This window comes from Phytophthora cinnamomi (assembly GCF_018691715.1).
Source record: "Phytophthora cinnamomi strain GKB4 chromosome Unknown Contig26, whole genome shotgun sequence".
In the NCBI taxonomy this organism is placed as follows: Eukaryota; Oomycota; class Peronosporomycetes; order Peronosporales; family Peronosporaceae; genus Phytophthora; species Phytophthora cinnamomi.
In genome coordinates this window covers 501,622-516,827 of record NW_027150959.1, presented here as the reverse complement: position 1 = coordinate 516,827, position 15,206 = coordinate 501,622, and the positions used below count along the sequence as shown (strand labels likewise).

Genomic DNA, 15,206 nt, shown 5'->3' with positions numbered 1-15,206 from the left:
CAAATAGCTTGCGATATCGTGCGATTCATGAAATATAGTATTTCGGACAGGCAGTAGAGCAATAGAGGCGCTATTTATTAAGCAAACTAGTATCTACTCGAAAGCTACAAGACCGCGTTCGGTGATACTACAGCGAACCAATTCTACCTATAGTACGCGGTACTGTACGTGCGCTCCTGCAGTTGCAGGAGCGCACGCCGAGCATCCCGGCCGCCAAACTCGCGCCGCGTACCCTGTGAGAGGCATGAAGGCGTTGTAATGGGGCGGTATTCAGCGGGGGGCTGACTTAATGCATGAGCTAGCAGAACTGGTGCGTGTGGCTCATCAGCGGACCTTGAGATGGGGGTGATGGCGAGGAACTGGTGCGATGCGTGATGCTGATTCAGAATCTGACTATTTGCAAAATAAGCCGACTTTTTTTATCGAAAAGCCGACTGAGTTAGCGCGATGTCAGACTATGGTATTCCCAGGGAAATGATTGGAAGGTGCTTAGTAGATATGTTCCCGTTCTTGTACCGACTAGACTGGCGTAGAATTGTGTCACAGGGGCTTGTCCGTTCTTTGGCCGGTGTCAGACCTGGGCACCACTATCGAATAGAGAGGTCTACTAGAACGCTTTCCATGTTCGGCATTTTCTGGTCAAAGACTAGGTCTGTTACTGGGACCGGGTATAAACCCACCGGGATACCCGGTAGATGGTGAAATATCCCTAACTGCGGGAATAAGTGTTCGTTCTCTGAGGAGGCACATCTTTCTCGAGACAGCAAGCATATCGTGATTAAATCGATCTCCCAGCAAATAACGGTTTTTTCAGCGTGTAGCTATATGTTATGCCGATTTACGTAGACTTTTCCATGCCCACATACAAGACAAAGTCAAATTACCAGTGTAAGTTTATCCAGGGCTGTCTGCAGCCTGACGAACCACAGTTAATGATCTCGACCGGTACGCTGATGACTGAACAGATGCCGAGACTTGTTCTTGCATGCTAGCAGTTCATATTTGCATGCTTCGAACCGCTCAATACCGTGTCTGTGCATTACCACACCGAGCATAGCAGTAAGCCCTCTCATACGTCGCTCAGAACCCGCGCCTCTACGTGTTGATCTCACTCCCGATCGAACAAGTGCATGCTCGAGTCGATGTACTTGGATAAGATCGAAGGGTAGCGAGCGTAAGCGCGTCATAGTCGTCGTGGGAGCGCACAAATGCAGGAATTCGTGAAAAGCTTGATATTCAAATAATTGCATTGCCTCGCTTGAGCGAGTGATTTGCACACGAAAAACCATAGATTATCCCGAATTACCTAGTCTTTTGTAGGTTAATAGGTCCCTCGTGCGATTTGGCATGGTCTCGGGAGGATCTATACTTTATCACCGAAGATGCGATATTTGCCGAGGTGCCGACCAACTCCCTAGATGACTACTACTGTATGACAAATCATCAATGGTGCATGGCGTATTCATCATGTGAATACAAAAGCATGTGATGCTTACGCTTATCATGCGTAAGCTTCATGTGAATACGCCAGGCACCATTGATGATTTGTCCTAAAAGACGGTGGATTTGCAGTTGGAGTTTGGGAAAAGGGCGAAAATGCGCCCTTTCGTCGCGAAAGGGTTAAGTAATTAATAATGTACGCCAGTGATGCTGAAAGTGGTTTGATGAATCAAACGGATCAAACCCAAAACCGTTGTATTTTTTGTGGTGTTTCATCGTTAGTTCGTCTTTTTCTTTGCGACCAATGTTTGACCAAAGCACGCGAGTTCAGTTTTTTTTTAGCTCGCTTGGGCCTCTACTCGTACAAGTAGGATGCTTGCCGTAAATGTCATGTCTCATGTGATCCGCCAAAAAGTTTCCGTACTTTTAGAAGGAAACATACAAACCTCAAACATTCGTATATTATATTTTGTCAAGAAGACTCACGAAAGGGGTAACCGTTTTATCACCTGCATCCGGATGTGGAACCTCAGGGTTGAAGCCTATCCGTCAGCGCAATCACGACGCTGCTACAGTACACATACATGTATGTGTACTGTACCACTGTATTGCGGTTGCAGAAACTTGTACTCCTGCATCGCACGGATTTGTAGTCTAACCGTGAGAGTCTCATTTCGATGCGAGCACTCCTGACCAGTGCGCACCATGGCGATGCACTCGTCTGGGCAAGCCTCGCGAAAGATACACACACACGTCGCGTTTCATTCCACAATTCGCTTTGCGGCCGACAAGCAAGTGCGAACAACCCCTCTAATCCCCCCCCCCCACGCCGCCGCCGCTGAAACACTAAAGCACCGACAACTACTATGCGCCTCACTTACGTCCTCGCGGTGGTGATTGCCGCCACTCTCCATGTTAGCGCCACCGCACTTCTTTCGGCCAAGGGTTCCAAGACTGCGATCGAGAACGGGGCCTCTCCTGCTATCGTCACTGCAACCCACGCGGAGGGCGGAGGGCGGACGGCTGCTTCGTCGTGTCGACATCGATGATGAAGATACCGACGCTATCGATGATATCGACGATGAAGAAGAGAGAGGCCTTGGCGTTGGCCTTGGAGATGTTCTTAAGAATCTCAACCCCGTTAGAGCTGTGAAAAAGTCTGCGCAAAAGTCCAAGGAGCAGGCTGAAAATGTGAAGGCAATCCTCAAGGACGCGGGCGACTTCCAGAAAATCATAGATGATGCAAAAAGGGCTGTCGGCGGCCATTAAGAGCTGGGGTGATCGCCAACAACATTTGATCCGTTGACACCTCCACTTCTAAACCAACGCAGCGGTGTAGCTTAAACGTGGTTGCAGCGTATATTGGAATGAAGCACCCTCGACTTCTGCAGCCTACTCGTAATTCTGACAGAAACGGGTGATTTTCTTTCCCCGTTATTGACTTTGCATTTGAATTACTAGTAGTAGTAGTTGCGGTTAAGATGGCCAGGATCACGCTCTGCTGCCCCGCCTATAGATCATGTACCCGGGTGAGTACATGATCTATAGGCGGGATTGCTCGACATGAAGAATTCGTCGTCACTTCTGGTACTAATTCGTCGACGGGAATTCAACGAAATGGCAGACTCACTAGCAAATACGGCAATGAACTCTCAACGCAGGGCACAACACCGACCGTCTCGGATTTTAGGATCCAGCACAGCCTGGGATGCAGTATAATCGCATGCGACCAGCGAAATTGATCACTGGGTGGAATGGTACCCCATGAGAACTTCTCGAGTTCGTGACCCCATAGTCTTAATTTCACATGTAGGCTCGGTACTCTGAGCCGGTGTAGAAGGGTGGGCGGTTTGAGACGGCTGCCGACAAAGAAGTTAAGTGACAACAACTGCTGCAGTTAATGTACCAAAAAAAAACTTATGGTACTACATGCATTTAAATTGCTGGTGACACCCGGATCGACCCGTGGGGGCGAGACCCAACCTGCCACACCTCGCACAGCTTCAACAGCTTGGTCACAATCGCGATGTCTGGCAGGTTGTTCAGTGACAGCACAGCCATAAGTCATGTTAGTCAAATTATGCCTTCGTGCACGAAGGATAACCAATGTAGAAGTTGCGAGTTGAAATGGTAACGTGACTTACTCGCGCTAGTCCCGTGCATCCAGCCTATAGCGTAAGGCAGAGCGGGTGCGGCTTATTCCCAAATAAACCCCGGCGGTGGTGCGAATAATTTCAAAATCTCTGGTACCTAAGTAAGATTCTACAAAATTAGACAGTCAGAGTAAATAGTAGTCGAACTTGTTAAATTGTCATTCAATGACGATGCTGCAGATGGAGATTTGTGTGAGCGGCGCGATCAACTTTTTACGTGGCCTGGTAAAGCGGAACACCCTCCGAGTACCCAATGAATCTATGTTATGGCGTGCGAGACATTCGCAACTCTAGAAGGCCGTGCACTTCTTGAAATCACTCTCGTTCCATTTGCTCAAGTTACTAATATCCTCGTTCTAGACCAACTAAAGTGCCCAGTGAGGTCGATGCACTAGACGCTGGCTTGATGAATCAGGACAGCGGGTAGATGGCTCGGGGTCATGCAATTCTACAACACAAAGGTGGTGTGTCTGTCACGATAACTAGGTATTCGCATCTCTGAAATGAAACTCTCAGAGACTTGGCACCATTTTTAGAAGCCCAGTATGGATAATCCACCGTCACTGACCAACACCGTGTGGCAATACAGTGTGTTTTGGCTAGTTTCGGTGCGTGAGAAAACTTAGAATGCACAACAGTACAGACGGGGGCGTGAATAAGCAACGGGTGTCATCCTATAACCTTAAAAACTAATGTTATGCAACTCTAGAGGGAAGAGCTTTAAGCACTGACATTGTTCATCGCTATTGGCCAGCTGGGCCTACTGGCAGAGCTGGATTTTGAATCTGGGCGGGAAATTCGAATTTCAAGATGGAGCGGCAAGCACGGAGAATGCGCCTCACCAAGCAGCAACAGCTCGACCTCAGGCCTCCGAGAAAATAATATCACTACCGTAATTACTACCTATTTTATATTATACTGCGGATTATTGTTTTTTTTCGAGAAATAGTATAGTGTCATACTGACGGAATAATACAAATAAATCCCGCAGATGTTGCCAGCCAATCGTTCCCCGCTGCCATCCATTCACTCGGAGCTCGAGTAGCTCCTCACCCAAGCAAGAAAAGCCCATTCTTCAATCCTTCATGTCGTCCCAGCAACTCGCTGCTTTCTTCTACACTGTCGTGGAGCCTGGGCTCTATAGATGCAACATCTGCGAGCAGCCACGCAAGCAAGCTCAGCGTACAGGCTACACAAACCTGATGTCGCACCTGAACGCCAAGCATCCCACTCACGGCGACGAGTACGATGAGTTCCAGCGCCGAAACCTGACCTCCCTTGAGGTGTTCGGCTTCGTGGACGAGGTGACGACCCACATGTACGACTGGCTGCGCCTGATCGTCGAGCGAAACCTCCCTCTCAGCGATGCGGAAAACCAGCTAACGAGGCAGTTAGTGCGCATGAAGCCGACGTCGGCGGAGACACTGAAGATCTATATGCATCGAGTAGCTGGTCGTGTGGGCAACACCATCGCCAAGGAGATGGGCGACTTTTTCGGTGTCATGTTCGACGGGTGGAGCTCGGGAACACGTCACTTCGTTGCGGTGTTCGTGGTGTACAACGGTGCTGCTGGTCTGTGTGAAAGGCTCATCGGTCTATCTCCTATTGTTGATGGGCAAACCGCGGATGCTCATATCGAGTTCATCGAGTCTATCCTGGCTGTCTACGACAAGGACTTGTCGGTGATCACGTTTCTTGTCGCTGACAACTCCTCCACCAATCGGAGTGTGGCAACAAAGCTGAATATCCCGCCGATTGGCTGTGTCAGTCACCGGTTCATTTTGGCGATGGTCTGACTTTGTCTGATTCTGAGGATCTGATAAATATGATTCACCGTCTGATGATGAGTCTTCGCCAACCAAACAACGCCGCCCAGCTAGCGCTTCACACGCAACTCCTCCCAGAGACATCGAATGTGACGAGCTGGTCTTCCGTGTGGAATATGGTGCACAAGTACGTCCGAATTCGCGATGCTGTGAAGCATGTTCCTGCGGTCGAGGAGCTGCTCCCACGCCGGAGTGACAACCGTCAGATTCTGATGCTGCACGACAAAATGGAGGAGCTGCAGAGTGTGTGCGAGAAGCTGCAGCAGCACAAGCGAACGCTCGGTGAAGTACGTGCTCTCTTTGACGCTGGTATTGTAGTGGGTCTAACTTGACTCACTACTTTTGCTTACACGTCGCGCTACGTGTATGAGGAAGCGTAAGTACTTAGTAATTACTTAGGTTAATTATATTTGAATACACAAGTATAATATAAATCAGATAAGACTCCAAGTGACTTAGATTAGGTAAAATGAGGACTGTATTGTTTGTAAATTGATCTTCCTCCAAAATCTGCTAAAACTGTTTATCATCGATGAAAGGGGTTGACAGCGGCTGGCTGTCAGAGCCCCGCCAATATTCTCGTCTCTAATTGGTAGAACGATGCTGCTTTCTACCAATAGGATCTTTGGGTAGGTGTGGACTACTCATTGTGGTGGCCCACTTCAATGTATCCATTGGTGTGACTTACACCAAGGTGAGGAAGTATCTAAAACTTTTAACAGATATCCTATCTGTTAAAAGCACAAGTGGCTTGTAGCCACTTGTGCGTGTAACCCCGTTACAGGTATGGTGTCATGGAAGAGTATCCCAAGCCTGCTGCCCAGATTGTTAACTCGCCGACCTTTGAAGCTGCTGCTATCAAGGTCATGAGCTCTCGTCCTGTTTCCAGTGCCGAGTCCAAGGCGCTCGAGCCGTTTCGACGTCCAGAAGGCTCCGAACAGATTGATGAAGAACCGGGTGCTGACTTTGCAAGCGAGATTCTTCGCCGGGCTAAGAAGCCCCGCACCTCGCAGAGGCGCGCTGTTGACTACGTCCCCCTACTTGGCGTCATTTCCCCAACCAGTAACCGATGCGAGCGGTTATTCTCGGAGTGTAAGTACGTGCTTGAGTCGCACCGTGCTTCCGTGCGCTCAACAACCTTCGAGAGACTGATGTTTCTAAAGGCTCACCGGGATCTCTGGAACGCGTCAACGCTCGTGCCGTGATCTTAGAGTTAAGGCTGGCCGCAACAATACATTGAAAATTGCGGTATTGCGAATTATTGATAATCTTGATATTGCACTATGTATTACTGGTGGGTGCGTTGCCTGCGTGTATTGACTACGGTATTTTCGGAGGCCTGCTCGACTTCTGTGCAATGCGCACCCGCGAGCCAACGTGGAGCCTCGCGACGCTAGAAGAATGGGCTCGGGAGAAGTTTGCGCTGGACAAGGCGCCGGACAAATCGTCCGTCAAGAGGATCCTGGACAACGAGAGCTCGCTCAAGCGCATTGGGGTCGACTTTCGCTGCCGCAAGAAGGTGCATCGGGCGTCTATGGTGGCCCTGGACTCCTGCCTCATCGAGATGGTGCTGGACGCCGAGGCAGTCTGGAGACTGTGCTGTGAGCTGGACCCCTTTGTAATCGAGACATCGGACGCAGTCACGTTGTGCAGCAACGCGTGGAATGCGCTGGACGCCGACACCATCAAGTCTTGTTGGCCCCACGCCGGATTATACGTGGACCAGACACAGATTAGTGACATAATTAACTAAATCAAGTATTTTGTCCCATCAATGGCAATTTATGCCCTCTAATTGGCTCATACCACTTGAAAGTTGTTATATATCAGGCGTTCCTTATTCACGCCCCCGTCTGTACTTAGGTTACAGATGCATTTTGTCGATTACAATGCACCTGGTTTATTTTGTCGGTTTAACGTTACCGGTATTTTAATTTCATCTTACTAAGCAGTGCTAAAAATGCACTGAGAAGCTCTGGATTTTATCATGAAATAAGTTCTGCTTCTCAGCTACACAGCCTCTCTGTTTCTGTGTAACGCACTGCGTTATATATTACTGGTTTCGTAATTTATTACGGAGTACGTAATTTATATTTGTTGCGGTACGTATTACGGGACAGCTTACGAGACGGCTTACGGGACGAAGTTTACGGGGCGACCCGTCAACTGACAATTGCATTCAACAAGGAGTGGCCATGAATTGAGTAGCTAGTCTAGAGTACAAGAGAGTACGGACTTTAAGTTACAATATCACTTTTCTTTTTGCCTTCTACGAGCCCAAGCTTCGACTACATCACATAGTAGCACTTGAAGAGTCCAAGCATCGACTTGTCCGTTCCCGACCATCGCGTCGAGAAAGTTTTGAAGATTTGCGCCACCGTGATGGAACAGACCACCACACCGCAAACGTTTGGAGACGTGCTGCAGCTTCTCGCCCGCCAACAAGCTGATTTTCAAGCCATGATGCAGCAGCAGTTCGCTGCTAGTGAAGCCCGCATCGACGCGCTCACCGCAAGGCCAACAGGGGCCCGCAAGCATCAACCTCCAACCTACCAAGGGAAGCTCGACGAAGATCTCGAGCTGTGGTTTTTCGCTGTGGAGCAATTCTACGCGGATTATCATCCGCAGATGATGGAAGAGTCTTCTCAGTTTGTGACTATGGTGTCGTGTCACCTCGGAGTCACCCCCATGAACTGGTACCGGCAGTTCTCGCTGGAGTGCGACAGCTCCGGCCGCGTGAAGACATGGGCGGTTTTCAAGGAGGCCATGCGTCATCGGTTCCTTCCGCCCGACAGCGTGTATCGCTTGCGCGAACGGCTGTGCGCGCTGAGCCAAACATCGTCACTGCACGATTACGTGGCAGATTTTCAAAATTTGCACATCCAATGCACGGTGCCCATCAGCCAGCTGGAGCTTCGTTTCTACTTCCAGCAGGGGTTAAAGCCGGCGACCGCAAATCACGTGCGCGAACATCACCCGGCGACACTGGATGAGACTATCCAACTTGCGATGAGATTTGATCACGCTGGTAAACGTGCTCTCATGCTGGACAACGACTGGCAATCTACGGCAACTTGCCACCGCTGCAAGAAAGTGGGCCACATCGCGCCGAACTGTCCTACGAAGTAAGTTCACCGCTGTTCAAAACGGGGTCGTGTAACGCACTGCGTTATATATTACTGGTTTCGTAATTTATTACGGAGTACGTAATTTATATTTGTTGCGGTACGTATTACGGGACAGCTTACGAGACGGCTTACGGGACGAAGTTTACGGGGCGACCCGTCAACTGACAATTGCATTCAACAAGGAGTGGCCATGAATTGAGTAGCTAGTCTAGAGTACAAGAGAGTACGGACTTTAAGTTACAATATCACTTTTCTTTTTGCCTTCTACGAGCCCAAGCTTCGACTACATCACATTCTGCTAGTGCATCTTCAAGTATTGTAGGAAATCCAGTTTGTCGTTCCGTTATATGGAGATCTTTCATCGTCTTAACTGGGGTCATCGCGATATAAAATGACGTCTTTGTCGGTTAGGACACGTTGGGTGGGGCAAAGGACCAAGAATCATAGGATCAACCGTGAGTCCTTGGCGTTTGAAACAGCCAGAGTCGATCGTAGAGACTTTGCTGTAATTTTGCTACCGCGGTGCCTGTATTTATCGACTAGGATACTGTCCAGTTCTTCTGAGGCGAGAAGCAGCGTGGCGTTGCTGGGACCTGGCAAGAAAGCCTGGATAGCTGAGTCCTGAGACGCGTTGCTGGGACTTGGCAAGACAGCCTGGATAGCTGGGTCCTGAGACGCCTGCTGATAGCCGCGCAATTTTGGCATTACTGGGACTTGACAACAAAAACATAGATAGCTGAGCCTGGAGACGCCTGCTTGCATCCACGGGTGCACGGGAGATCATATATGACCGAACAACGTAGCCTCGGTAAGGGAGCATGGAATCGTGGGATTGTACTAACTGAGAATGGGGGCATCGATATCTACTGCCTGGCCTCGTAACTTGAGCCAAGTTAACGCTAAATGACTACAAGCAACATCTAGATCGTCTTGTCACTCGGATGTCGCCCCCAAAAGACTCAAGCAACACGCACTGGATAATATACTATCTGTCCCCTAACAGGTTCGTCCCGATACTTTATTCTTTTGTCACTTTATAAGAGATTCAGGGATCTGTATTTGTATAGGGACTAGTACCTGAACTCGTATCGCCCCAGCTACTCTGGATAAAATCCAGAGAACTGTCATAGATTACTCGTAGATTACCCGTTTCTTACCTAACTCGTATTGACACGAATTTACTCGATCTTGAGCCCGTTCGTGGCAGACCACCACTATAGATAACTGGTGCGAGGTACTTGGAGACCCAGCACCGTGACCGCCACACTACGTCGGAAGGTGCGGTTCAGGTGGTCGTAGTAGAGATCGTCTGATTTCGGTGGAGCCTTGGCGTCCACGACGCGGCGACGCAGCGCGAATGCCGTCAACAGTAGCGCCACCAGCAGCGAGGCGTCCAGGAATACGCGCAACCGAGACAGACACGTGTCGGCCGCTGCCATTGCTGTACAGTGTAGCCGTAGCGAACCACCGTCCAGCGGGGAGACTAATCCAACGGATGCAAGTTGCAGATGACGCCGGAATCGCTCCGGACGCTGCGAGCCAGCGGGTGTGCGCGCAGAACACAGAAGCCTGTGGTGTAGCGGGGGGTTGATACGAGTTCGGTGCTCTAGCAGGGGATAGCTAGCTGTAGACCATTGGCGTCTCGGTCCAAAATAGTCGCCTCTAGAGGTGATTCAAAGAAGTTATTGCATTCGGCGCATTCGGAATGACCCGGAGCAAAGTAGATACTTGCTTAGGTTGGCCAGCGACTGCAAGATGCAGGTTGGTCACTCATGTGTCGTTGCAGCGCCAATCTGGCGCGAGCCGGACTCGCCAGCGTGGTAAACCTTTCGCGTTGCTGGCTGCAACTCGAGCCGCACGCTCGCGAGGAGAACGTGGCTCGAGGGCGACGGAGCCAGCAGCTTGCCAGTCGAGGTGACCTGCAGCTTCAGCAGCGCCGAGAGCTGGTCAGAGCTGGTTCGAGCGTCAACCATGCGGACACGCGATGTAGCCATCTGCGTCGAAGCGGCACAGCGGAGACAGCTGGGCCCCCTCCGCTATAATACTGTAACTTACGCTTGCTTGCTCACAGCAGGCAATGCGTGTCGATAATCGTCCGCCTTGCCACCGACAGTCAAAGTACTGTAGTCTATGCCTTGCCGCTTGGTGCAGCGCAGTCCGTCGCATGGCGGACATTCGGAGCTGGCGGCTGGCAGTGGCGCGCACTCAGCGTTCGTGGCCGGCAGTCCGCTTCTCGGTGCAGCTTCGTCATCGTCGCGGCTCGGAGTGGGAGCGCGTGGCCGGCACCGACTTCTTATCACGAGCGTGGCACCTTCGGCGACACTTGCCTGCCGGTAGTCAGCGATGTGCTGACGAGTAGCCAGGCCCGCTGTGCGGCGCGGCCGTGCAGCGTGCAGCGCTCGATGGCCATGGGCCATGCCATGGAGTCTTCCCCCTCTTCTTCGGCTCGTTCTCTTCTTGCCATCATCGACGTGGCTGCTTTCGCATCGGCCCTTGCATGGATCGACGCGTGACCTGGCCAGCCTGGCCGGCTCGAAGCTCGGTTCATAGAAACCTCTTGCTTGTCCGGCGTGAGCTGGACATGCTCATGCGAAGGCCACTCTGGAGCTCTCTGAAAGCGTTAGTGTTGGCGCTGCTATCATAGAGATGGATGACTCACGAGGTCAGACACCGAGCAGCTAATGCGCTGCCGAACCAGGCTGCGAGCTCGCTGGCAGTGTGAGTAACTCGGAGGCCATGTGCAAGGTGGACACCGGTCACGAGTGTCCGCAGCCGTCGCGCCATGTGCTTCGTCACGCGTTCTAAGCGCCGCACATTGCGAACGCAGTGCGCACGCACCGACCTGCTGCAGCGGCGACTGCGACGATCTCGCCGGCGCGGAGCTGTGATGCAGACCAATATGGCGAACCGGCCATCAATACGATTACATGTACATGCACCGGGTCACGGCACCCGCAGAAGAGAGGTCCGCCCATCGCCTTCTCCCTCGGCGCTAGACATGCGCGGGAATTCGCAGCAAGGCGTGACCGTAGCCATTTCGGCAGCACTTCCACTGGAAGTTCCAGCGGCGTGACTTGAAGCGCGCCGCGCGGAGCCGGGCCGGTTGCGACGACGGCGAGCTGTAATGGCTGGCCGAGCTCTCTCGAGTCGAGAGCGCTAGCTGCTGGGGCGGCCCCATATGCGGCCGTGTCGCCAGCTGCGCGTGGACAGAACTCGGTATCCAGACCCGAGTGGAGTGTGCATGTACTCAGCGACTAGCTTGACGCCGGTACCGAGCTGTACTCGCCAGAGGGATGGTTAAACCGGCCGGCCAGCCGGAGGCACCCGGTGGACTCCACCGTGGCACGGCGGTCATAGATCGATTCGTGCCACCGATCACTCGTGTCTTTAGTGCAGGCGACCACTGTGCCGGACGTCCAGCCGAGGTCGCCTCGCACTTCGACGTTCCTGTTCAGTTTTGAATTCGACACTGCGCGCGCAAGTCCCGGGCGAGTCATGAACGCCCTTGCCACCGCCGCCATGACAACTGCGATGATGACGAAGCCCGCTACGGTCGGCAAGAAGCGCGCGCTGTCCGAGTCGGACGCTCGCAGGGGGCCCCTTGTTGTCGGGTCCACTACAGCAGCCGCCGCCGCCACTACTAACTGCAGCAGCCTGGTGGCTGCGGGCCACGACGACGACGGCGAGGAGATCCTCGTGGAGGCCGAGCCGCTGCCGCACGAGGTCGAGACGGACCCCGCGCTGCGCTGCCGGTACCCGAGCAAGCACTGCCTGCGCACGCGCACGGTCAAGAAGACGGGCGCGCTGCACAGCATGTGCGCGTTCCACCGCGCCAAGGCCAACCGCAACCAGCGGCGGTTGGAGAAGCGCAAGCGCCTGCGGCTCAACAGCAGCAGCAGCAGCAGCAACGTGATCGTCGCGGAGAGCGCGGGCCGCCCGCAGTTCATCAAGCAGGAACCTCTAGCGGCCACGACGCTGCTGCTGCCGACGTTCTCGTCGCCGATCTTCAAGAGTTTGCTGCAGGAGCAGTCGACGCCGCCGTCGTCGATGTCGCTGCAGCCGCGGTTCCAGTCGCCGCGCGAGGTGGCGGCCGAGCTCGAGCCGTTCCGCACGCCGGCGGCGCTGTTCCCGGAGGACCTCGAGGAGCTGTGCGAGCTGGTGGACGTGAACGTGCGGCAGGCGCGCGCGTCCCCGCAGGACGACGCGGAGTTTTTCAGCTTGCTGGGGCAGTGCCTGCTGTAGATATGTAGCGAGTGGGCCGAGTATTTAGTTAAGAGGGCGTGTAAATGGAAGTGCCGTTGAGTCCATTAGTGAGAAGTTTATCCTAGCTTGGTCTTGCAGCGCGGGCGGGTGTGTGGAGGAGTGAGCTCCGTTATGGACGCTAAGCGTGCCACTCACATTCCAGCCATAGGTGCTGCCGTATCAGTCAGTACTCGAGGTGCTTAGTTTAACGGGCGGTGTCAGGCTGAGGATATGCCTTTTAGCACCTCCTCGTCTCGATACCACGCAACCATGTTCTTGGTGACGGGGCTCGATTTTCTTACCAAATCGCTTTTGTCGATGGTGGCGTGTAGACGAACGATCCTGCGGATAAGCCGTTCCGACGGTGTGTGTTTAAGTCCTCAAGCACGAGTGGAACGACAATGTAGGGAAAACAATTTCGATCCAATGGTGTTTCGAGTTAAACACTCCAGGTTTTCTGAGATAAATACATGTAGTTTACACGCCCTGCTAGTTGTCGACGAGTTGAAGGTGGACCACTGTAGGGTCTGATTCGGGAAGGCGACAAATCTTCATGTGAAGCGCATTGCTTACACCGATCGGGACTTCCCATATCTGCATGCAAATTCAGAGGGTCCCCCAAGACGTTCAAGCGTATCGTTAAATGATGTACATGGCATGTATTAATGCATTGCATAGCGATTTTAGCTACAGTGTAGTACAAGTACGAGCTAGGACATCTAATGGCGCTTAATCAACTGAGTACTTCGCCGCCCGGTCATCAACGTTTTGCGAGAAATTTTTGATATCTTCCCGAGTCAGCAGCCTGCCTTCAACTTGTAGACAACTACAGTAGCAAGTATGAGCTTTACGGTGGTGGTTCCAGGAAACCCACGTACATGTCAAGGCCCGTCAGTATTGACTGGGATTGACCCGCTGTCCACCCCAAAGGGGTGTTTGTGCCTGGGGCTTTCCTCCTCGTGCCCTAGTGTGTGGTACGTTGGATGTAGTTGAGTGTGGTTGGCTAAGAGAAAGAATGAATCACTTTGGAATTTGCCTCACTCAAGACAAGAGCACATTCTCCCTTTTCTACTACCTCTTCTCGACAGTCAAGACTCTACACTACTCGCTAACACCTCGAGGCGCTACGCTGCAACAAGCCAGGGTCGACGCTATTCGTCTCGGAGCGCATTAACTGCTAGCAAGGCGTGTAAACTACATGTATTTATCTCAGAAAACCTGGAGTGTTTAACTCGAAACACCATTGGATCGAAATTGTTTTCCCTACATTGTCGTTCCACTCGTGCTTGAGGACTTAAACACACACCGTCGGAACGGCTTATCCGCAGGATCGTTCGTCTACACGCCACCATCGACAAAAGCGATTTGGTAAGAAAATCGAGCCCCGTCACCAAGAACATGGTTGCGTGGTATCGAGACGAGGAGGTGCTAAAAGGCATATCCTCAGCCTGACACCGCCCGTTAAACTAAGCACCTCGAGTACTGACTGATACGGCAGCACCTATGGCTGGAATGTGAGTGGCACGCTTAGCGTCCATAACGGAGCTCACTCCTCCACACACCCGCCCGCGCTGCAAGACCAAGCTAGGATAAACTTCTCACTAATGGACTCAACGGCACTTCCATTTACACGCCCTCTTAACTAAATACTCGGCCCACTCGCTACATATCTACAGCAGGCACTGCCCCAGCAAGCTGAAAAACTCCGCGTCGTCCTGCGGGGACGCGCGCGCCTGCCGCACGTTCACGTCCACCAGCTCGCACAGCTCCTCGAGGTCCTCCGGGAACAGCGCCGCCGGCGTGCGGAACGGCTCGAGCTCGGCCGCCACCTCGCGCGGCGACTGGAACCGCGGCTGCAGCGACATCGACGACGGCGGCGTCGACTGCTCCTGCAGCAAACTCTTGAAGATCGGCGACGAGAACGTCGGCAGCAGCAGCGTCGTGGCCGCTAGAGGTTCCTGCTTGATGAACTGCGGGCGGCCCGCGCTCTCCGCGACGATCACGTTGCTGCTGCTGCTGCTGCTGTTGAGCCGCAGGCGCTTGCGCTTCTCCAACCGCCGCTGGTTGCGGTTGGCCTTGGCGCGGTGGAACGCGCACATGCTGTGCAGCGCGCCCGTCTTCTTGACCGTGCGCGTGCGCAGGCAGTGCTTGCTCGGGTACCGGCAGCGCAGCGCGGGGTCCGTCTCGACCTCGTGCGGCAGCGGCTCGGCCTCCACGAGGATCTCCTCGCCGTCGTCGTCGTGGCCCGCAGCCACCAGGCTGCTGCAGTTAGTAGTGGCGGCGGCGGCTGCTGTAGTGGACCCGACAACAAGGGGCCCCCTGCGAGCGTCCGACTCGGACAGCGCGCGCTTCTTGCCGACCGTAGCGGGCTTCGTCATCATCGCAGTTGTCATGGCGGCGGTGGCAAGGGCGTTCAT

At 53.1% G+C, this 15,206-nt stretch overlaps 4 protein-coding genes across 4 annotated transcripts; 2 read left to right on the top strand and 2 right to left on the bottom strand.

The window, feature by feature from the left end:
* Positions 1 to 4,993: 4,993 nt before the first annotated feature.
* IUM83_08653 (nucleolar complex protein 14) lies at positions 4,994 to 5,389 on the top strand (the record flags this gene model as incomplete). The annotated part of the gene is made up of 1 exon (XM_067933040.1): positions 4,994 to 5,389. The coding sequence occupies one exon, from the start codon at positions 4,994 to 4,996 to the stop codon at positions 5,387 to 5,389; it is 396 nt and encodes a 131-aa protein (XP_067794302.1).
* A 4,372-nt stretch (positions 5,390 to 9,761) lies between these two features.
* Positions 9,762 to 9,986, bottom strand: IUM83_08652 (uncharacterized protein; the record flags this gene model as incomplete). The annotated part of the gene is made up of 1 exon (XM_067933039.1): positions 9,762 to 9,986. The coding sequence occupies one exon, from the start codon at positions 9,984 to 9,986 to the stop codon at positions 9,762 to 9,764; it is 225 nt and encodes a 74-aa protein (XP_067794209.1).
* A 2,056-nt stretch (positions 9,987 to 12,042) lies between these two features.
* Positions 12,043 to 12,789, top strand: IUM83_08651 (uncharacterized protein; the record flags this gene model as incomplete). The annotated part of the gene is made up of 1 exon (XM_067933038.1): positions 12,043 to 12,789. The coding sequence occupies one exon, from the start codon at positions 12,043 to 12,045 to the stop codon at positions 12,787 to 12,789; it is 747 nt and encodes a 248-aa protein (XP_067794210.1).
* A 1,670-nt stretch (positions 12,790 to 14,459) lies between these two features.
* IUM83_08650 (uncharacterized protein) lies at positions 14,460 to 15,206 on the bottom strand (the record flags this gene model as incomplete). The annotated part of the gene is made up of 1 exon (XM_067933037.1): positions 14,460 to 15,206. One exon carries the CDS (start codon positions 15,204 to 15,206, stop codon positions 14,460 to 14,462), a length of 747 nt encoding a protein of 248 aa, XP_067794211.1.